General features: G+C 35.9%; 1 protein-coding gene across 1 annotated transcript in view; it reads right to left on the bottom strand.

Moving 5' to 3' along the window:
- The window catches only part of LOC118485773 (glutathione S-transferase T3-like), a 26,290-nt gene extending 1,954 nt beyond the window's left edge, over positions 1-24,336 (bottom strand). The window contains exons 1-3 of the mRNA XM_035982220.1: positions 23,919-24,336; positions 23,802-23,840; positions 1,666-1,955 (exon numbers count right to left, since the gene is read on the bottom strand). Coding sequence (XP_035838113.1) covers positions 1,666-1,955; positions 23,802-23,840; positions 23,919-24,315 — 726 coding nt within the window. The 5' untranslated portion in view covers positions 24,316-24,336. The remainder of the gene's footprint in view (positions 1-1,665; positions 1,956-23,801; positions 23,841-23,918) is intronic.

The raw sequence follows: 24,336 nt of genomic DNA, 5'->3' as shown, positions 1-24,336 counted from the left end.
TTTATAAAAATAGGTTGAAGTTCAGTTGCGGTTGCGTGGTGTTCGGCCGATACGTATTGGGGTTACCGGGTCTCGATGGCACACCGAATGGGGGTCAGAAGAGATTCATGATTTACTAATGAAAAGAAAGACTAGAGAAAGTTTATAAAAATAGAGGTGAAAAGTAGAGAATGTGTGTGAAAAGTGAAGAAAGTTTATAAAAAATGTGGTAAAAAATATGTATCATATAGGTTAAAAGTTGAATAAAATAAAAAAAATTAAAATTTTAATTCTTTTGACCGTTGTTAAACGGTCTTATTTCGAAAATCTTGTGGAGAGAGCATTTTTTAAACAACGCTTTTCTTTTTTTTTTTTGCTCAAAAGCTCCCCGGAGGCAGTCTTCTAGGCAAGGTGGGGCGTGCTTTTTTGAACAAAAGCCTAAAAATTGGGTCACTACGGGTGGTCTTAATGAAGAGAGCCCATAATGATTTGTGAGAGAGGTAGGGATGTGAATGTCAATTGCTCAGGTATGACTAATTCTAGTCCCATACTCGATTATAAAGTCTTACCCATACCCGACTCATTACTCGTCAGGTATTTATCGGATATTTACTCGTTGGGTATCGGGTATACTCACGAGTATCATGTATACACGTTAGTGTTTTAAAAATTACACCTTTGAATTTTCTTGTATATATATTTTTTATTTTTTATTTTTAATAATTTTATGTTTTTAAAATCTATACAGTAATTAAATTATGATAAATAAAATACATATCTTCCTTGCCATAAATATATTTAATATATTAATAATACAAATATATTATAATATTATTGTAAGAAATTGTATTTCATATATAAATATATATAATGTCATAAAATATATATTCAAAAAGAAATGTTTATCTATACATATAAGACCATGTGTAGTGATAGAAGCTTATAATGCCCCCACCATGGGGCATTATACGACACGTGACGTCCTAGTCAGCAAGGGGCATTATAGCAAAAGTGGTGTAGTGGGGCATTATGCCATAACCCCCATTCAATCATTTTACAATCATTTCCTTATTATTTTTTTTTAATTTAAAACATAAAAAAAACTTCATTAATTTAAAAATAAAATTACATTACTTGAAAAAAAAATAAAAAAAAGCTAAAAAAAAACCGAAAAAAAAAACAGAAAAAAAGCTGAAAAAAATAAAAAAAAAAAACATAAAAAAATAACATGATCTAGAGTCCATATTTTTCTTTAATTTTTTGGCGACGCATTTGCGCAAGGATCAACGCATCGCCTTATAGGTGGTCGATAGGTTTGGACAAAAACTCGATGTCCTTTTCCATTTGCCTCGCCTCTTGCATCTCGTTAAATTTTTTTGTTTCGGCCACTCGTTCCTTCATAATCTCATAACGTTGGTGGCCGAGATCGCGAATGTCTTGGAGACGACGGTTCATCTCCTTGAAATCATCCTTTAACTCGAGATCGGAAGACGACTCGACCGTTTTTTTCCCGGTTCCCTTTCTTCTACCGGTGGGTCGGACCAACTCTTCTTGAATGCCCTCGTCCACCGCCTCATTTAAATCAACATTGCGGGCATCCGATGTCGGAGTTGACGGGTCAACGGAGGATGATGTTTTTGACCTTTTAGCCCGACGTCTACTACTAGACGTCATTGGATTAACTACCGCCCACTTTGGACTTTTTCGAAGTAGCTCCCAACACTTGTAGTACGTGAAAGGGCCTTTTGTCCTCTCGAACTCCTCCAAACTCTTCGTTAAAACCCCCACGTCACCTTCACCGCTCGGCCGATTATCGTAGTTACGTTGGAAGACTTCTTGGAACCCATGACACTTGTTGTTGATGTCGGTCCATTTGCTAGAAATGGAGTCTTTGTCCCGATGTTCGCCTTGATCCCACGTGCTAAAGAAGAGTGCACGAACCCTATCCCAAAAAACCGGGCCCATTTGAAAGTTTGCTACAAAAAAAAAAAAAAATAAGTTGTTTGTTAAAAAAATAAATTAACAAAATAAGTAAAATAATATTTATATAAAATAGTTACCGGTCTCTTCGTCCTCCGAAATGTCGACATACGCCCGAGTCAACGCGTATTCCTCTTCCTTCGTCCATTTGATTATATTTTTTGTACGCCGCGGTGCGTCCTTATCCTTCTTCTTATGCGACCTTTTGCCGTGTTTTGATGTTTCTTGCACCGGTTCGGGTTGCGTCTCCGGTACGACTTCCACATCGGGTTCGGCTTCGGGTTGTGACGGTTGAGACCCGCCGGCTTGACCATAGCCGAAAGTGGGAGGAACAAACGGAGGGGCGCCACTCAAGTAAGCCGCGTAAGTTAAAAAGCTCGGGTCCATGTCTTGAAGGTTGTACGGGGTTTGCGGTTGGGTTGTGTTCGGGTTTGCGGGTCTAGCGGGGACACCAAAAGGAGGGCGGTATGGATGCATGATTGTATAAAAATTAGAAGAAAGTGGGTTTTTTTTATAAAAGTTGGAAGAAAGTGGGAGAGATAGTGAGTTTTTATATAAAAAATGGTGTGAATGTGGGGTAAATATATATAGTGGGGAATATTTTAAATTAAAAAAAAATAAAGGAATGTTACCGTTTGAAAACGGTCGAAAACGGTGGGCCCCATGCGATTTTAAGCATTATATTTAAAACGCCGGAGGGGATTTTTTTCGAAAAACACGCCCTAAAACGCCCCTTGTAATGGGGGGGTGGTCGTTATGCGGCGTTTTCGGGCAAAATTTTTTTAAAAAAACGCCCCATTACACACGGTCTAATAAAAGAAACCTCTTTGAGGACACGTGTCAATCAACGAGGCTATCAAAATTTGAGATTTTTATAAATATTATTTAAGAGTGATAATATCTTTTGTTCAATATTTGAATAATTCATGGTTGTTTGTTGCCTAATGATTTAAAGATAATTTAATCCATTAAATTTTTAAATCTTCCATTATGGGTATATGAACCATTGCCAACTTCTTCAATTATTTCAAGTCTCGCTTATATATTATTATTTTGGATTTTTAATACCGAGTACACTTTATATAACATAAAATATTTTAATCCATACAATGGAGTCCTCTATTATTGTATTGTTATTGTTATTATTATTATGTGATTTTATAATAAGAATGTTACACAAATTTGAAACTACAAAAAATATAACTGGCTTATAACCTAGCCAGTGGCGAAGCTTAAGATTTACGACCGGGTGGTCGAAAACGTATATACCCAAAAGTTTTTATAAAACCTGGGGTCGAAAACGTATATACCAAAAAATTTCTATACGAGAACTACATACTCTCCACTACTGAGCGAAAAGTTCGGGTGGACGGCCGCCCTCTCCCGCCCCTACTATGCTACGCCCTTGGCTATCATGACGTGTGATAAATATATTCCTACAAATTATCTACCAAAGTACATAAAACACTTTTATTATTACGATTACTATTAGTGTTGTAATTTTGCGTCATATTTATAATTTAGTGAGCCAAACATTTATTTCTCCTCTTATTTTATTCTCTTTCAGATTCTATTATTCAATTTTAAAATTTTAGTTTAAAAAGTCAATAATACGTTATCACAAAATCTGTTTTATAATATTTTAATCTTTATTATCATATATATTTATTTTATTCAACCCGTATAATACACGGGTTCTAACCTAGTTTTTAATATAATGAACTATTAGAATAGAACATCACAAAACAATAGTTAAAATATCTTCCAAACTAGTATTAAGCCTCCCGCGTTGCGGTGGGAGCGTAAAATCATGACAAATAGCACCAAGGCCACAACACCGTTAGTGACCACCAACACTGAAATTGCGACGTGTTAATGCAGAGAACTTAGACCGAAACATAAAACATAGAAAATAATAACTAAGTCGATTTAGGACCAGTGCGTCATGATGAATCTATCAAACGGGAAAAAATAGACGACCATAAAAACGTTAAACCACACACGCACGTTGCGGAATGTTAATTCGACAAATTTAGCACGAAGCGTAAAACAAAACGTAAAAATGTTGAACCACACATGAACGTTGCGTCGTGTTAACTCACAAAATTTAGAACAAAACGTAAAACGAATTTTTGCGAAATATGAAAAGTATAGGGTACCAAGTTGAAAGTAAAAAAGTTTTTAGGTTAAATTGACAAAGATAAAAAGATTTGAGGTTAAAAGTAAAAAACCAAAATAATTTTACGTTAAAAGTGTAATTATATCAATTTTTTTTGAAAATCTCTCTAAACATAGGGTACAACTTCTCTATGCATCAATATGTTGATAATTCATAATGGATAAATGGATAAATGAAGCTACTAAAGTATCAAATAGAAAGCTAAACGTTTTGGGTATTTGTTTCAGGTATATATAGTTTCATGTAATTGGGTTGAGTATTACTTAATATCATATCCATCCTATACTCACAAAATATTTTTTTTTCAATCCCATACTAGGTCCCATGCATGTCGGATATCAAGTATACCCGTCTTGAATGCTTCAGGTTTCAAGTATAGCCGTCAAGCTCTGATTTTTTCCCATCCCTAAGGTCATGTGTAGTCATAAAGCCCTTTAGGGGTGTGGGCGTTATGCGACGAATTACGAAAAGTGCAATAGGGGGTCTTTATGGGGCTTTATATCACAAGAGTGTATAGTGGTAAGGGGTTATATAACCCCTTCAATTATACATACATATGTATGTATATATATGTGTGTGCATGGGCGGTGATGAGGGTGTGCGGGGAGGACCACCGCACAGGGCCCGTGATTTCGAGGGGCACGTGTTTTTTATAAAAAAATCGGATATATATGTTATTTTTTTTAAATAGTATACATATACCAACTCCAAGATTGACATTAGCTTTAGTAAGCCCAATACCCATTTGATTTTAAAAATAATTAATAATAATAATAAAACATTACGGAATGATACATCTTTTCAAACTCGAACAGGGTACATGAATTCTCAGAGACGCCCATGTGCGTGTGAGTGGAGGAGGAAGGGGCATGACGTGATATTTTTCACGGGATTGAAATTTTCTCACCTATAGCACCGGGCGTAGTGGTGTGGCCAGACGCTATAGGACGCCATGGCCTTATTTCGCGTGAGATACCGCCCCAATACGAGTGATCTAAAGGGATGGTAAATTTAACAGCATCCATTTGAATATTGTATTCTATATCCATTACTAACATAGAATTGTGATTTTAGGTGTAATAGTAGAAGGACTGTGCGGTAATTGATGAAAAGGCAAAGGTGAAAAAAGTAGTGAAAAGAAAAATGAGTTGGGTGGCAGGAATAAATGCAGAGGAACCCATGGAAAACGGGGGGAAAGTGACTGATTATGCTTTTACTCAACCCCCATCGTCTGAATTCAATACTAATTAAAGTAAACCCTACTACCCCCACCCAATGTAGGGGTAAATTATCACCATTTTATACCACAAAAGCCCCTTTAATTCAAATTTTTAAATCATCATCATCATTATATGAAATCTACACATAAATATTACTTTGCTAGGTAGTCATTGTTAACATCGTAGGCAATCGCATAGTGACAAAGGTGTATGTGTTTCATTTTTTTTTTTTTAAATCAACTAAATCTCCGAATAAGCATCCTGAGATGTACTCAATCGAGTAAATGCATCCACTCTTTCATAATGGTTAGAGTTTGATGCATACCCGAGCCACCAAGCCACTAGTTCTGGTGAAAACCCGCCTCCCGAAGGCCCACTGCGGTAAACCCCGGTTCGGCTAGGTTTGGAATTATCGACATCCAGAGAGAGCTAGTTCTAAACTTCATTGGCACCAACATTGTCCTTCAAATGATGCAAGTGGGCATTGAACTTAGAACTTCAAGAAGAGAAACCAAATGACTAACTGTTGATTATATCTATAAACATGGGTCAAAATATAGAACGTAATCATGTTTATTCAATCATAACGTAAATATAGATACCAAGTTAGAGACACTTACTTGTGGGAGTGGTCATCTTTGAAGACGAAGATAAGGCCATGATTCCCGTTATGGTACCTTGGGTTGATGGATCACCTTAGAGAGAATTTTAGTGTTGGTGTTCTTAAGGAGTTTTTCATACCTTTTTATCAATACCAATGATCAATATATAATGATCATAAGTGATGGTAGGTTATGAAAACTCTTTACATTCTCTATTAAAGGTACCTAAAGGGAAATCATAATTGCCCCTTAAACTAATCAATAATTACAATTACTACCATCAAGTAATTGTCAGAGATTAGTTATGTCATATTGGTAATGTTACAGAATGATCCATAAGGCCACATCAACGGGTTATTTCTAACATTCTCCCACTTGGCCGAGTGATCATTTGTGATAAGTATAAGTAAGTTTGGCCAAGTTAAAACATTAATCAATGTTTCAAATTGAAATTGCAAAAGAAAAATACAGTCATTGAGTTATTCTCAATTCAAGACTCCCATTAATCATGTTACAACCCCAAATCAAAACATACGTAAATTTAAGACCAAAATGACTAAGGTAAGCCCTTTAAAAATTAATTTGTATAATTCTTGTCTATACGTCATTAGGTGCACATACGTATTTATAGACAAACAAATTGTATAATTGAGGAAAAATAATAACTAATCATTCACATGTACGATATGCTATTATGTAAGGCCTTTAGTAAAACCCGTCTTTATTATGAGCTCTTAAAAAGACTTTGGGTGTAGACCTTAGTTATCGGACCCGCAAGCATATCATGAATGTAATGTATTCGATACAAATAATTAGTTTCCTCTTCTTGTTCATAAACGAACAATAATGTTGTATCGAAGTTTAATGCAGCACCTCTCGAACTGTTACTGTTCGAGGAAATAAGGTAGCTGACTTTTCACAGTAAGTCTTCAATATAGTATTTATATGGAGTTCATAAGTTTATGAGTCTACTGATAAGTTTTCAACAACACTTAGTGACAATTGCGTTGTTAATTAACAACATATTATGTCATTATAATTTATGTTGTTTTATCAGTTTCTTATGACTCCTCCATGAGACAATTATATCTGCTGACGTAAGGATATACCCCGAAATTGACATTCAAAGGAAAAGTAATTAACCTGTTTGAGTTCTCACTTCGTCTTACAGTCTTTCTCGTTGCTAAAAGATATCGTAAGATGCTTCACAATAATCTATAGTGGTCTAATGTTCATCAATGTGAGCAATATCTAAACGAGTATAGACTTGAACCTTCGTAAGGCTTCTAATTAACGAAGAATAAGGAAGTAATCTCATTTATCATTTTATCCTCTTAATTAGAGCAATATTGTTTGTTACATATGTAAGGACCCACTTTAGAGTAAAGCTTATGGCATGAAACTAATGCCCCAATGGGTCTATCTCGGTATATTTTGATATCTCTCACGTAAGTGGTATTTCCGAGATTCATTATATCAAAATATGTGTGAGAAATTATTTGACTTATGTAACATATACTTATCAAAAGAATGTCATCTATATAAGGATAAGTTTACATTAATTGCTCCCACTCATCCTGAGGTTGGTACACATAAATCCACTTAATTCGTGATGAAAAGAATTGCATTAAGATTTCGTCACATTTTGATGTTTGCTTCAACCCATATATGAATTTCATCGACTTAGAAACTAAGTGTTCTTGACCTTTCAGTTTAGAACTTTCAGGTTGTTTTGAACATGTAAGTCTTTGTTTAGGGAAAGTTGTTTTAATATCCATTTAATGTAGCTACAAAAGATTATAAGCTACTAGAACAACAATGATCCTCAAAGAAAACTTTTGCAAAAAGGTAAGATGATTCTTTGATTACAAACGTTATTATAAACAAAAAATTAATTTTACTAAAATAATTTTTATTCCATTTAGAAAATTGATTAACGCAAATGGCTTTATTAGGAAAGGTAGAATCAGTAAACTTTCCAATATCCATTTCAACTTCAGTCAAGTAGGATACATAATCATCAAAGTTAAACCTATATGACATCCGTAGTTGATTATTGGGTTGTATAATGAGTTTCAGATTTATGGATTAACTCTTGATTAAGTTTCTATCGCTTTCAAGATTCTAAGTGTGTAAGAGTTGGTGGAGTATGGTGTATGTAACAACTGCCACTAAAATCTATAATTACGATGGTAATTAGCTATTAAGGAAACCCTAATTAAGAAACCCAAGTGATTCCGCATAAACCCTAAAATTTTCATAACAATCGGAATCAGGATCAGGGCCCCTAAAACTCAGGGGGGTTAAACCCTAGTGGATGTTTATCCTCTAAACTTGCTGGAGAAGTAAAAATTCGTTTGATTAACAACTCATCCAAGCTACTGGGACACGAACCTAACCTAGCCTAGAATGTAACCCGTCGCGCCACGCGACAGGACCAGGTTTCCCTGTCGCGACACGCGAGGGAGCACATTTTTCAGATATAAATAGGGGACGTTGGCACTTGAATTTTGGTGTTCATTCGACGTCCAAATTCTCTATAACCATCGAGTTATAGCGAATATCGTTCACACAAAACACACACCGATCACAAAGTGCTGCCGCAATCAGGGTAATAACTCGATCGCTATTACGATTCAACGTCCGATCGATTATAACTATCCAACGATTGTCCGAGTGCTGCTCAAATTGAGCTTGTACTTTGATTATTCATCGTGATTTCGACTTGAATATTAGAGTGCTGTTCGAATTCGGACTATGCTCTGTTATTCGTTGTGAATCCGATTGAATTACCGAGTATTGCACTGATTAATCGTTGTGAAGGTTTAATCTCGTGAATTGACATAATTGCTGTATTAGTTACTAACCTGCCTGTGTGTGCATTGTGTTAAATTAGGTTTAATCAAGGCTAATCAGTAGGCTTATCTATTTGCTCGTTAATCTGCAATGTGAGTCATTCTTCTTTTTAACTGTTTTCTCACAGTTTGTGAGTAAGTATTACAATACCTCAAAATTATTTTCAAGGTTATAATTACAGAGATTAAGTCTTTGTAATCACCAAATTACAGCCGGTATGTGGGGTATTGTGCACATTACTATTTTATCACTCTATGTGAGTGAGTATCACTCTATGTGAGTGATTACTACTCTGTGTGAGTAAACCGTCACTATTGGGGCGACGGGACCTAATAGTGGTATGACCACAGTCACAGATCCGGTCGAGTGACAAATACCCATTCTTGATAATTGGTTGATAGAAACATTGTAATCGCTCTTAATACTGTAATTTACAACTAACGGGTCGTTTTAGAAAATGGAATGATTCACTCAGTATTTCCCCGCTGACAAAACATTTTTCAAACATGTTTCAGGTGATCTGTGTGATCCAGGAAAAGTGCAGTAAAGCACTATCAAGCTCAGGGAAGTGGCTCATTGTAAATAAATAAAACATGTTTTGGAAAAATAAAGATTTCTGTGTGAAATCAACTTATTGTAAATTTTGGATTTTATCCCTTAAACTTTATGTAATATACTAAACAAGTATTTTCCGGTGAAAAGATCCTGTTAATTAAAGACTTCCGCTGTCGCATAAAGTAAATACCACGGGTACCACTGGGACTGCTCGCGGCTCCCGATTCCGTCCAGGGTGGGTCGGGGGTCGCGACAGAAGGTGGTATCAGAGCTAATAACCAATAATTGATAACTATTGAGCCACTGATCGAGCCACTGATTTAAGCCTATTACGGAATTAAGTATTTGACAAAATACTTAATCCTACTAGTTATCATTCTGTGATTATTTGTTGTATTAACTGATTATTTGTTAATTACAGTATGGGTAAACAAAAGCTGTCTGCTATCTATCACAAATTAGATATTGCATCTTCTTCTAGAAACCCAGTAAGCCTAGAAGAAGGAATCTTTGTCCGCAAGGCAAACTATGAGAATCCTCTCTCCCCAGAGAAAAGGGAATAGAGATTGGCGAAAGCTCTAAACAAACAGAAGAAATTACGTTCCAAGACGAAATAGACCGTCTCTTAGAAAACTGTGAGGTCATAAGCCCAATCCGCACTAACTTGTACCCTTACCCGGCTACAATCCAATTTCCCTTAAACGTAGCACCAGCTATTCCTGAACCTTTAATCCACACCCGACCACTAGGCGAACTAGAGAAATGGTGGACAAACGACTGGCAATTCCAAAACATAGTCAACAGTCCTTATAGTTTCCTTCCACAATTCGATCCAGAACCAATCCCGAATCCTCCCATGAGTAATGAAAACCTAGCTGAACTTCGTCAGTTCGGTGAAGAACTGATAGGTACAGGTAATAGGATCAGGGAAATGGGAGAGCATTTAACTTGGAAGTACGATGAGAGGGAACATCGTTACTAGAACTGTCAGTTAAACCACAGGAAGCCGTACTGTATAATGATGTAAATAAGTAACTTAAAAACTTTGTAAAATGGGTAATAAAACCTTGTAAGATATGGTGTGTACGGAGGCATATACAATATACAATAACAAAATGAAAGTCGAGAAATCGACAATTTTGGTTATGTTTGTATGTTGTAGTAATTTATATGTTCATCTGTGCTAAATTTGTTATTAAGTTAGACACTAATAATTCCTACTAATTAGCAGATGGAAAACGCTAACAATGAACCAATTAATGAAGTAAATCAATTTGAGCAAGAACAGGAAGATCAATATATAACCCGACAAGATATTGAGCACCTTATCACCCAAGGGATAGCCAATGCTATTCCAGAAATTGTAGCTGCTGTTCAGAAACCTGCCGAACCACAATTAATTCCTAGTAAACGTATTCCAGAAGATAACGGCAGTAACAGCATAAATGGAGGCGGCAATCATGATGATCATGATCCGCAACAGGCCCCACTCCCTAAGAGAATAAAAACTGCAACGCCTGGTTGCACTTACAAAGAATTTCTTGCTTGCAAACCCGCAGAATTTGTAGGTAATGAAGGGGCAACTGCAACACTGCGTTGGTTAGAGAAAACCGAGGCAGTAATTGCAATAAGCAAATGTGCCAAAGAGGATCAAGTGATGTATGCATCAAATCTGTTCAAAGAAGGAGCACTAGAATGGTGGAACACGGTCCTCCAGGCAAAAGGAAGAAGGATAGCCTATGCTATGAGTTGGGAAGAATTTAAGAGTCTTGTAGAGAGAAAATTCTGTCCCGAATATGAAAAAGACCAAATGGCAAACAAATTCCTAAGTCACCGTATGACAGGGGTAGATTGCCGGGGCTATACTTCGACATTCTTTGAATACGCAAGGGTAGTGCCAACACTGGCTTCGCCAAAACCGGTACTTATCTCTCGTTACATCTGGGGGTTAATTAGTGAAATCCGAAACATCGTTAAAGCTGCGAGACCTCGTACCATTGACGATGCGGTAGAATTAGCTAACACCCTGACGGATGAATTAGTACGCACAAGAGAGGAAGACCGCAAGAAAGAATTAGCTCAAAAGATTACCCAAGGATTTCGTGTGGGTAATACCAAGAAAAGAGGAACGGGGCAATCCTCATCACCTCCTTTCTGCAGAAATTGCAAAAAGAAGCGTTATGGACAATGCAATATAGTTTGCAATTTTTGCAAAACGAAAGGACATCGGGAAGAAGACTGCAGGAAGAAAACAAGAATTTGCTATAATTGCAGAGAAAGAGGTCATTTCCAATTTGAATGTCCTAAATTAGCTAAACTTGTAGCCAACCAAACCAAACCAGCTGAAGGAGCAACCAAGAGAAATGCGCGGGCATTCCAGCTGACCACTCAAGAGGCCGAACTCATTCCGGATGTGATAGCTGGTACGTTCCTAGTACATGACGTATTTGCAAAAGTATTATTTGACTCTGGTGCGAACCAAAGTTTTATTAATACTTCATTTTGTCAAGCTCTTAAGATACCATTAACCACTCTTAGGCAAATTTTCACAGTTGAAACCGCAGAAGGAAATTCTGTGAACATAGATAAAATCTGGCAAGAAGGAAAAATAGAATTATTAGGCCATAAGTTTTCTGCAAATCTGATACCAATAAATTTAGCTGGATTCGATGTGGTACTAACAATGGATTGGTTAGTAGCCAACCATGCTCGAATCCTATGTGATAAGAATGCCGTAGAAATTCAAACCCCTACAGGAGAAGTAATTTTGATTACTGGAAATAAACCTCGAAAGCCATTGAAATTCATATCAGTAATGAAATTGGCTAGTTATTCAAGAAAACAGGAAATGGTGTATATGATTTCCGTAATCATTAACACTAAAGATAAGAAACTCCAGGACATCCCCGTAGTCTCAGAATACCCAGACGTTTTTCCAGAAGAATTACCTGGATTACCATCTGATAGAGAAGTAGAATTTAGAATTCATTTAATTCCAGGTACTGCACCAATAGCCAAAGCACCATATAGATTAGCACCTACCGAAATGCTAGAATTGAAAAAGCAATTAGATGAATTATTAAGCAAAGGATTCATACAACCAAGTTCATCCCCTTAGGGTGCACCAGTGTTGTTTGTGAAAAAGAAAGATGGATCAATGAGAATGTGTATCGATTATAGAGAATTGAATAAAGTTACGGTTAAGAATCGATACCCATTACCTAGGATTGATGATCTTTTTGATCAACTACAAGGAGCTAGGTACTTCTCAAAGATAGATTTAAGATCCGGATACCATCAATTGAAAGTGCAAGAAGAAGACATACCTAAAACTGCTTTTAGAACTAGGTATGGTCATTATGAGTTTACAGTCATGCCCTTTGGATTAACGAATGCCCCAGCAGCATTCATGGACATGATGAATCGAGTCTGTAAACCATACTTGGATAAATTTGTGATCGTTTTCATCGACGATATACTTATTTACTCCAAAAGCCAAAAAGAACATTGTGAACACTTTACACGTTCTCTTAACTTTGTTAAGAAAAGAAAGGCTTTATGCCAAATTCTCGAAATGTGAATTTTTGCTGCAAGAAGTACAATTCTTAGGTCATGTGGTAAATCATGAAGGTATCCATGTAGATCCTGCTAAGATAGAAGCAATTACAAAGTGGAAAGTCCCACAAACAGCTATGGAGATAAGAAGTTTTCTAGGCTTAGCTGGATACTATAGACGATTTATCAAAGATTTTTCTAGGATAGCCGTACCATTAACTAAGTTAACCTGTAAAGCTGCTAAGTTTGAATGGGGACTTAGACAAGAAGAAGCTTTTAAGATTTTAAAGCATAGATTGACGAATGCACCAATCTTAGCTTTACCCGAAGGAACAGAAAACTTTGAAGTATATTGTGATGCTTCAAAATTAGGCTATGGATGTGTGTTAATGCAATGCAAGAAGGTAATTGCATATGCTTCTAGACAATTGAAAAAGCACGAAGAAAATTATACGACTCATGATCTAGAATTAGGAGCCATAATTTTTGCCCTTAAGATATGGAGACATTATCTGTATGGAAGTAAGTTTACTGTTTATACAGATCATAAGAGTTTAAGATATATATTTGGGCAAAAAGAGTTAAACATGAGGCAAAGAAGATGGATGGAGATGCTGAGCGATTACGACTGTGATATTCAATATCACGAAGGAAAGGCAAATGTAGTTGCCGATGCCTTAAGTCGTAAGTACCATGAGAAACAGAAACGAGTCCGTGCTCTAAGGTTAAATCTACAAATAGATTTAATGGCACAAATCAAAGAAGTTCAGAAAACAGCAATCAAAGATGATGCTGAAGGAATGAAAGGTTACCTAAAAGAACTAGAACAAGGAAATGATGGAATTTGGAAATTCCATAAGAAACGAATTTGGGTACCTAAGCAAGGAGAGTTAAGAAATAAGATTTTAGAAGAAGCTCATAAATCTAGGTATACCATGCACCCAGGAAACAATAAAATGTATCAAGATTTAAGGAATAATTTCTGGTGGATAGGAATGAAAAAGGATATAGCCGAATACGTATCCAAGTGCTTAACTTGTTCACAAGTTAAAGCTGAACACCAGAAACCTTCAGGACTACTACAACAATTAGAAATGCCTGTATGGAAATGGGAACTCATAACAATGGATTTTGTTACCAAGTTACCCAGAACCAGAAAAGGTAATGATGCTATTTGGGTAATTGTCGATCGATTAACCAAATTAGCTCATTTCCTACCAATGAAAGAAACCTTTAGCATGGAAAGGTTAGCACAACTGTACGTGGACGAAGTAGTATCCCTACATGGAGTCCCGCTCTCCATTGTATCGGATAGAGATAGTCGTTTTACTTCTCATTTCTGGACAAGTTTTCAGAAAGCAATGGGAACTCGACTAAATCTAAGTACCGCATATCATCCACAAACAGACGGACAGAGTGAAAGGACAATACAAACTCTAGAAGACATGCTCCGAGCATGTGTAATTGACTTTGGTGGTAATTGGGATAGCCATTTACCATTAATTGAATTCTCCTATAACAATAGTTATCATTCAAGCATCGAAGCTGCACCATTCGAAGCACTGTATGGACGCAAGTGTAGAACCCCAGTATGTTGGGCAGAAATAGGAGAAAGTCAATTATCAGGTTCTGAAATTGTACAAGAAACTACTGACAAGATAACTCAGATCAAGGAAAGACTGAAAACAGCTCGAGATCGTCAGAAAAGCTATGCAGACAATCGTCGCAAGCCTTTAGAATTTCAAGTCGGAGATAAAGTACTTTTAAAAGTTTCTCCTTGGAAAGGAGTAGTACGATTCGGTAAGAAAGGAAAGCTGAGTCCCAGATACGTAGGACCATTTCCAATAAGCCAACGAATAGGACTAGTTGCTTATCGTTTACAACTACCAGAAGAATTAGCTGGAGTACATGATGTATTTCATGTATCTAATCTCAAGAAATGTCTATCAGATGAGTCCCTGATAGTACCTCTTCAAGATGTAGAGGTGAACGAAAAGTTGAAGTTTATAAAGAAACCACTACAGATCGAAGATAGAAAAGTCAAATTTCTCAAACACAAACGACTGGTGTTGGTCAAAGTCAAATGGAATTCAAGGAGAGGACCAGAATACACTTGGGAGCTAGAATCAGAAATGAAGCGCAAATATCCTCATTTATTCCCATAAATCTCGAGGACGAGATTTTTCTCAAGGTGGGGAGGATGTAACAACTGCCACTAAAATCCATAATTAGGATGGTAATTAGCTATTAAGGAAACCCTAATTAAGAAACCCAAGTGATTCCGCATAAACCCTAAAATTTTCATAACAATCGGAATCAGGATCAGGGCCCCTAAAACTCAGGGGGGTTAAACCCTAGTGGATGTTTATCCTCTAAACTTGCTGGAGAAGTAAAAATTCGTTTGATTAACAACTCATCCAAGCTACTGGGACACGAACCTAACCTAGCCTAGAATGTAACCCGTCGCGCCACGCGACAGGACCAGGTTTCCCTGTCGCGACACGCGAGGGAGCACATTTTTCAGATATAAATAGGGGACGTTGGCACTTGAATTTTGGTGTTCATTCGACGTCCAAATTCTCTGTAACCATCGAGTTATAGCGAATATCGTTCACACAAAACACACACCGATCACAAAGTGCTGCCGCAATCAGGGTAATAACTCGATTGCTATTACGATTCAACGTCCGATCGATTATAACTATCCAACGATTGTCCGAGTGCTGCTCAAATTGAGCTTGTACTTTGATTATTCATCGTGATTTCGACTTGAATATTAGAGTGCTGTTCGAATTCGGACTATGCTCTATTGTTCGTTGTGAATCCGATTGAATTACCGAGTATTGCACTGATTAATCGTTGTGAAGGTTTAATCTCGTGAATTGACGTAATTGCTGTATTAGTTACTAACCTGCCTGTGTGTGCATTGTGTTAAATTAGGTTTAATCAAGGCTAATCAGTAGGCTTATCTATTTGCTCGTTAATCTGCAATGTGAGTCATTCTTCTTTTTAACTGTTTTCTCACAGTTTGTGAGTAAGTATTACAATACCTCAAAATTATTTTCAAGGTTATAATTACAGGGATTAAGTCTTTGTAATCACCAAATTACAGCCGGTATGTGGGGTATTGTGCACATTACTATTTTATCACTCTATGTGAGTGAGTATCACTCTATGTGAGTGATTACTACTCTGTGTGAGTAAACCGTCACTATTGGGGCGACGGGACCCAATAGTGGTATGACCACAGTCACAGATCCGGTCGAGTGACAAATACCCATTCTTGATAATTGGTTGATAGAAACATTGTAATCGCTCTTAATACTGTAATTTACAACTAACGGGTCGTTTTAGAAAATGGAATGATTCACTCAGTATTTCCCCGCTGACAAAACATTTTTCAAACATGTTTCAGGTGATCTGTGTGATCCAGGAAAAGTGCAGTAAAGCACTATCAAGCTCAGGGAAGTGGCTCATTGTAAATAAATAAAACATGTTTTGGAAAAATAAAGATTTCTGTGTGAAATCAACTTATTGTAAATTTTGGATTTTATCCCTTAAACTTTATGTAATATACTAAACAAGTATTTTCCGGTGAAAAGATCCTGTTAATTAAAGACTTCCGCTGTCGCATAAAGTAAATACCACGGGTACCACTGGGACTGCTCGCGGCTCCCGATTCCGTCCAGGGTGGGTCGGGGGTCGCGACAGTGTACAAGAGGTGTAATCAGAGTAAAAATTAATAAGTCTCTTTCCTCCGCCTCTTGTACTTCTTGCAAGTCCTGATAAGGACTATTACTGCTCCCACTGACTTAGAAATCTTTAACAATTTAGCATGCTTATGGTCAACATTAAGAGACCAATAAATTCTAATAGAGTAACAAATTAATGAAGTTACTCCTTGTAGTTTCTCTGTTTGAGGATTCCAATTATGGCAAGAAATCTGATTGTGCCCACGTCTAAGCAACAATGAAACTTTTGTTAAAGTAGCAGTATATTCTTAAAGAGAAAAGTTGTGAAGGAGAAGGGTCTTGTACAAGAGGTACAAATTGATGTAACAACAAGCATTCACTCCCCTACCTCTTGCAACTCTCGCAAGTTAAGATAAAGACACTTAATGCTCCCACTAACCTTTTAGATCTCTAGGAATGCTACAAGATGAGTTTCAGTGATGTACGTGTTGTGGGAACCTTTCATATATGTTAGACTTGATTTCCTTAATGTCCAGATGCTATAAAATATTTGAGGAAATATTTAGAAGGAATCATAGTATACATGAATTAATTTCTTTAATATCTTTATTCATATAAGACATATTAAATACAAGTAAATATTATGATAAATTAATTATGTCTGAATATTCCATTTTGGGATAAGTTCCAATGAAATATAACTTCTAATGGAACTTAATTTATTCCCTTAGCCATTTAAATATTAAGGCTTATAACACATGCTCATAAGTCACTAAGAATGAGATTTGATAATATTTCATCCTTCATTAACCTAGTCATGATTTCTCATGAAATTTGGTCTTAATGGATGGAATTTGTAAGTCTCATTTTTCTTTTGTTAAATTTTCATTTTCATGATAACAAAAGGTTGTGAAAAAGTGTAGCATCATCTAGTGCTATCTTATAAGGTTTCTATCCAGATTGAGATGACAAATAATATGAGAGTTTAAGGTAAGAGTGACTTTGTTTTAACCATGCAAACCTCACAACTGTCATAATGTAGCTTTCATATTGATACTAAATTCTGAATAATCTACAGAATATATAAGGTATCATAAAGCCTAATTATAAAGCAGTTTATTATGGTTCTTATAGTCTTAACATAAAATTTTGCCACTAACTCTCATATTAATTATTTGTTGATTTCTGGTAAGGAAACACAAAGAACTAGAGTCAACTCGTCATGTGTTGATTGGAATATCATCATTAGCAGACTTAAATATCATAAATTTCTGACTACTTATCTTAGCCAGCTGTTCCATTGAATAATGGATAGTCTCGATGCTCATGCCTGGTTTAATGACACAAATTTGCAGCGAGACTTTCCTTTTGAAGAAACTTATAGCTGGAAATAGTACTTGTACACTATCGCTGAATCTTAAAAGTATCCTCCTTTAAGGTTTAGTGGTGGTGAGATGAACAACATCTAATTTTCCAGTTTTATGCATTCCTTTTCCTGTACATATGCTGCTAATCAACACACTCATTTTCCTTTGGTACTCTTGAGTGGTATAGTTGATTCTTAAGGCAACTTATGGTATTGGTGGAAAAGTTATATGTAATGCACCGGAAAAGTGTACTGATTTCCATGTGTAAACCTTTAAATTATGGGTCATGGTATTGTACACCATGATGTACTCGCATATGCCACTAACTTTTTAGTAAGAATCTAGAGTAATGCATGCATCTTAGGAGTTATTTTGATTCTTCCAAAGAAAACAAATTAGTCTTCGGAAATTTAGAATCTATAATAGCTCACATGATAGCAATAATTAAGTTAGTTCTTGATTATCATAAAAGATATAATGGTTGACTTATCCCACTAGTCATACTCTAGTTGTCTTCTGTAAAACTTTTATCAGAAAAGAGCAGTAGGATTATCATATCTTAAGAAATAATCAACAAAATAACAAGAGCAAATTTTGTAGAAACTCTTTAGTAAGCAAAACATTTTAGGTTTTGAAATTAGAGTGGATGAAATAGATGAGATACAAACCTAAGAAGAAGCTTGGAGTGATTTACATTATGGGGTAATCAAGTAAGGCACACACAAATTATTATATTGAAGATATAGTCTACTATAACACCAAAATAACAGACTAATTTAAGATTCTACCTGAATTTTGGCTTTGCTTTGGCTTTGACCAAAATTCAGACATTATGAACGTACATAAATAACAAATTGTCTTGATGTCCTATAATAAATCTGGCTTCGCTTTGGCTTTGACCAAAATTTATGCATTATGAACATACATAATAGACTGACTTATTGTTCTACATGAAATTTGGCTTCGCTTTGGCTTTGACCAAATTTCATGTATTATGAACATAAATAAATAAAACCAACTTAATGTTCTGCCTGAATTTTGGCTTCGCTTTGGCTTTGACCAAAATTCACGCATTATGAACGATATAAAATAATAAATCTCAGCTTAATGTTCTACCTAAATTTTGGCTTTGCTTTGGCTTCACCAAAATTCAGCATTATGAACGATATAAATAATAGACCGTCTTTAGTGTTCTACATGAACTCTGGCTTCGCTTTGGCTTTGACCAAAATTCACATATTATGAACACACATAAATATAGACTGTCTCAATGTTCTACATGAACTCTAGCTTCGCTTTGGCTTTGACCAAAATTCGTGTATTATGATGAACATACATACACAATAAGGTAAAACACATAAATATAACATAACACCTTTGGGCTAGAAATGAAATATTTATGTAAATTAGGCTAATAATTCATTATGTATGTCATTAAACAATTAGTTGTTGGGTTCATTATCCAATAATACACATAATAACATAAAATGACATAAATTAAAGTTGGGCCATTCGCAAGTTATGGTCATACGAAACCAAATAAAATAAGGCTTCCAAAAGTTAACATAAGGCATGCGAATTCGTATAAACGTTATGCGAAAATTTATGCAGAAATAATTTATACAAAATATCACATGCGAAAGCTTAATATAGAATTTTTTTTTGGATCATACAAAAAAGTCAATTAATTAATTTAATAAATTAAATGAGCCATGCGAAATTGGAGATAGGATTCACACCAACAAATATATACAATTTAGTTTTGATAGCCATCGACATAAGGCAAGGCACTAAATTTTAAATATAATGACTGATCAATTAACCGTATATAAAACACATCATAGCAATCTAAACCCATCAATTAAGGTTTAACACACATAGTTCATATATATGAACTAAAATTGCCAATAATCATAATCGTGAACGAAGACAGATACATATTAGTATATAATAATTCATAAGAAAAATCATTCCAATCAATTATTTATGTGAGAATTAATAGAATTGATTCATGCATTCAATTCATGAAATGCAACTAAAACATTGCTTACACTAAAATTATTTACGTGAGAATTAATAGAATTGATCCATGCATTTATAAAATTAATATACCATAAATATAAAATTAATATATCATTAATTCACTAATTAATCACATTGAATAAAGAATTGCAATAGAGTATTGTGAAACTCAATAGACAAAACACAATTAAAAATATGTCACTAATTAAAATCACCATCAATTGCAATTCAAGATGATGTAAATATAGTTAAAAAGACAATTCTTTGTTTTGGATTGTATGTCATATATTTTCGGTTATCAAGAGTGCCAGAATGAAACATTTGAGAATGAATATATTTTACTTCCATAAGAAAGCCATTACATCATGATTGCCAGTTATTTGAATTGTTCAAAAGAGCTCGTGATATTATTAACAAATTGACTTACATGATTTAATTTCTAAATCAACTTGCAGGTCAGAAGATCATGTCACATAAAACATGGCAACAAATCGATTTATATGATCAACCTGATATAATTAACATTGCTCTGATACCACATGTTGATTATATCTATAAACATGGGTCAAAATATAGAACGTAATCATGTTTATTCAATCATAACGTAAATATAGATACCAAGTTAGAGACACTTACTTGTGGGAGTGGTCATCTTTGAAGACGAAGATAAGGCCATGATTCCCGTTATGGTACCTTGGGTTGATGGATCACCTTAGAGAGAATTTTAGTGTTGGTGTTCTTAAGGAGTTTTTCATACCTTTTTATCAATACCAATGATCAATATATAATGATCATAAGTGATAGTAGGTTATGAAAACTCTTTACATTCTCTATTAAAGGTACCTAAAGGGAAATTATAATTGCCCCTTAAACTAATCAATAATTACAATTACTACCATCAAGTAATTGTCAGGGATTAATTATGTCATATTGGTAATGTTACAGAATGATCCGTAAGGCCACATCAACAGGTTATTTCTAACACTAATCACTAGACCAACTTGTCTGGATAGGTGTATGCCTTTCATTCATGAGGTTATTTGGATTCTAGCCTCGTTTGAAACGTGAAATAGTTTTTGATTGGAATATACTAGAATTAGATTAGGGTTATTAAAAAAATAGTAAGAGTCGTGGTGCTTAAGTATGTGCTTCACAACCTAAATATTGAAAATTTAATTCATGTAAAGTGCAAGTTTTGATGTATCTATTCTAGAAAATTCAGAAATTGTTATAGAAACGGTTAATTAGTTGTATTCTTTTTTGCAAGAATATATTTATAAAACCGCAGTCTAAAAAAATAGTGGAAAAAATGTAAGTTAAGGCATGTCCGTGTCTCTTTTATTAATACTGTGAGTTTAGATCATGCAAAGTGCATGTTTAATGCATCTATCCTAGAAAATCTAGAAATAGTTATTAAGAAAAGTTAAAGACGGTTAATTAGGGCATGGGGTATGGAGTTTGGGTTGGGGTGTAGGTTGGGGAAAAACGCCCAAGCCACCACCCCGGGTGGGCTTGGGTTGGGCGTGGCCCTTGGGGCTTGGGTTTCAAGCCGGGCGTGGGGCGGGGGAGCAAACTGACATGGCGGGTTGTGAGGACCATTCAAACTAGCCGTTGGGGGCTATTTAAAAAAAAATTGTTTTTTCCTTTATAAATACTTACCACATTTAACATTTTTCTCATACAATATCAAACACATAAAACACAATCTTGACATGAGTTATTCAAGTTATAGTGAATCATCATCATCATCTGACGATGGTGCGGAAATATTTCTACAAACGATCGCGGCGTGGTGAAAGCTATCGTGGAAGACGAAGACGATGAGGAAGAGACGGTGGTGGTCAAGGGATATACATCACAACCTTCGATCTGATTTGGTGGAACATGTTTCAAGGATTCCTGGGTTCGAAACCGACGAAGACGACGAAGAATGATAGTTTTCCATTTTGATAATTATTTTGTATGTTTATTTTAATAATTATGTTATATGTTTATGTAGTTTTTGGTTATAAATATATATATATATATATATATATATATATTAAAAAAAAAAGCTAATGTGGCTTGGCCACACCAGTTAAGCCATGCCCACCATACCCCCTTTAAAGTGGGTTGAAGACTTGAGTTTTAAAATTCCATGTGTCAACTAATGCTCCAACCCAAGCCCCACCATACCTCACGGTCTTAACTGTATTCCTGTTTTGCAAGAATAATAGTGGGAAAAATGTAAGTTAATGCGTGTCCTTGACTTTTTAATTATTTTTTAACATGTCACGATTCTTATACTGATCTATCTCTAGATTCATGTTTAGGTGTATATCATTTTTATTAGTGGATAAAGACTGAAAGTATGAATGGCAATTGAGCTAACATGTACTTAAGCCTTGATAAATTTGGGTATTCGACTCACTAAAGGTCTAAATCTAGTGTCAATAGATTAATAACTAATCTAAATCATAAAAATAGTTTTGTAAGTGGACCTATGTTGGTGTTTGTATGAGTATACCATATTAATTTATTTTTTTACACATACATGTCGGATTTTTTTTTAAATAACGTGTCCTTAAAAATATCGGACCCTAACCAGTGGTCCTCCCATCCACCCTCAGGGCTGGCCATGCTAAACCGTTTCATAAGCAAATGATGGTTAGTATGTATAATTTTATTAAACAGGTCAATCCATCAATTATCAAACATGACATTCTTTTATAAATATATCATTTTTGTGCTCAACTTATCAACCCATGTATAACCCGTTTTCAAATTAATTACACTTGATTTTGATCTCCTTAGACCATGTGTAGTGGTAGAAGCTTATAATGCCCCCACCATGAGGCATTATACGACACGTGGCGTCCTAGTCAGCAAAGGGGCATTATAGCAAAAGTGGTGTAGTGGGGCATTATGCCATAACCCCCATTCAATCATTTTACAATCATTTCCCAATTATTTTTTTTAATTTAAAACATAAAAAAAAACTTCATTAATTTAAAAATAAAATTACATTACTTGAAAAAAAATAAAAAAAATAAAAAAAAACAGAAAAAAAGCTGAAAAAAATTAAAAAAAAACATAAAAAAATAACATGATCTAGAGTCCATATTTTTCTTTAATTTTTTGGCGACGCATTTGCGCAAGGATCAACGCATCGCCTTGTAGGTGGTCGATAGGTTTGGACAAAAACTCGATGTCCTTTTCCATTTGCCTCGCCTCTTGCATCTCGTTAAATTTTTTTGTTTCGGCCACTCGTTCCTTCATAATCTCATAACGTTGGTGGCCGAGGTCGCGAATGTCTTGGAGACGACGGTTCATCTCCTCGAAATCATCCTTTAACTCGAGATCGGAAGACGACTCGACCGTTTTTTTCCCGGTTCCCTTTCTTCTACCGGTGGGTCGGACCAACTCTTCTTGAATGCCCTCGTCCACCGCCTCATTTAAATCAACATTGCGGGCATCCGATGTCGGAGTTGACGGGTCAACGGAGGATGATGTTTTTGACCTTTTAGCCCGACGTCTACTACTAGACGTCATTGGATTAACTACCGCCCACTTTGGACTTTTTCGAAGTAGCTCCCAACACTTGTAGTACGTGAAAGGGCCTTTTGTCCTCTCGAACTCCTCTAAACTCTTCGTTAAAACCCCCACGTCACCTTCACCGCTCGGCCGATTATCGTAGTTACGTTGGAAGACTTCTTGGAACCCATGACACTTGTTGTTGATGTCGGTCCATTTGCTAGAAATGGAGTCTTTGTCACGATGTTCGCCTTGACCCCACGTGCTAAAGAAGCGTGCACGAACCCTATCCCAAAAAACCGGGCCCGTTTGAAAGTTTGCTACAAAAAAAAAATAAGTTGTTTGTTAAAAAATAAATTAACAAAATAAGTAAAATAATATTTATATAAAATAGTTACCGGTCTCTTCGTCCTCCGAAATGTCGACATACGCCCGAGTCAACGCGTATTCCTCTTCCTTCGTCCATTTGATTATATTTTTTGTACGCCGCGGTGCGTCCTTATCCTTCTTCTTATGCGACCTTTTGCCGCGTTTCGATGTTTCTTGCACCGGTTCGGGTTGCGTCTTCGGTACGACTTCCACATCGGGTTCGGCTTCGGGTTGTGACGGTTGAGACCCGCCGGCTTGACCATAGCCGAAAGTGGGAGGAACAAACGGAGGGGCGCCACTCAAGTAAGCCGCGTAAGTTAAAAAGCTCGGGTCCATGTCTTGAAGGTTGTATGGGGTTTGCGGTTGGGTTGAGTTCGGGTTTGCGGGTCTAGCGGGGACACCAAAAGGAGGGCGGAATGGATGCATGATTGTATAAAAATTAGAAGA

This window comes from Helianthus annuus, chromosome 13, assembly GCF_002127325.2.
Source record: "Helianthus annuus cultivar XRQ/B chromosome 13, HanXRQr2.0-SUNRISE, whole genome shotgun sequence".
NCBI classification, from domain to species: domain Eukaryota; kingdom Viridiplantae; phylum Streptophyta; class Magnoliopsida; order Asterales; family Asteraceae; genus Helianthus; species Helianthus annuus.
The sequence above is the reverse complement of the archived record's forward strand: the minus strand, read 5'-3'. Positions and strand labels throughout refer to the sequence as shown.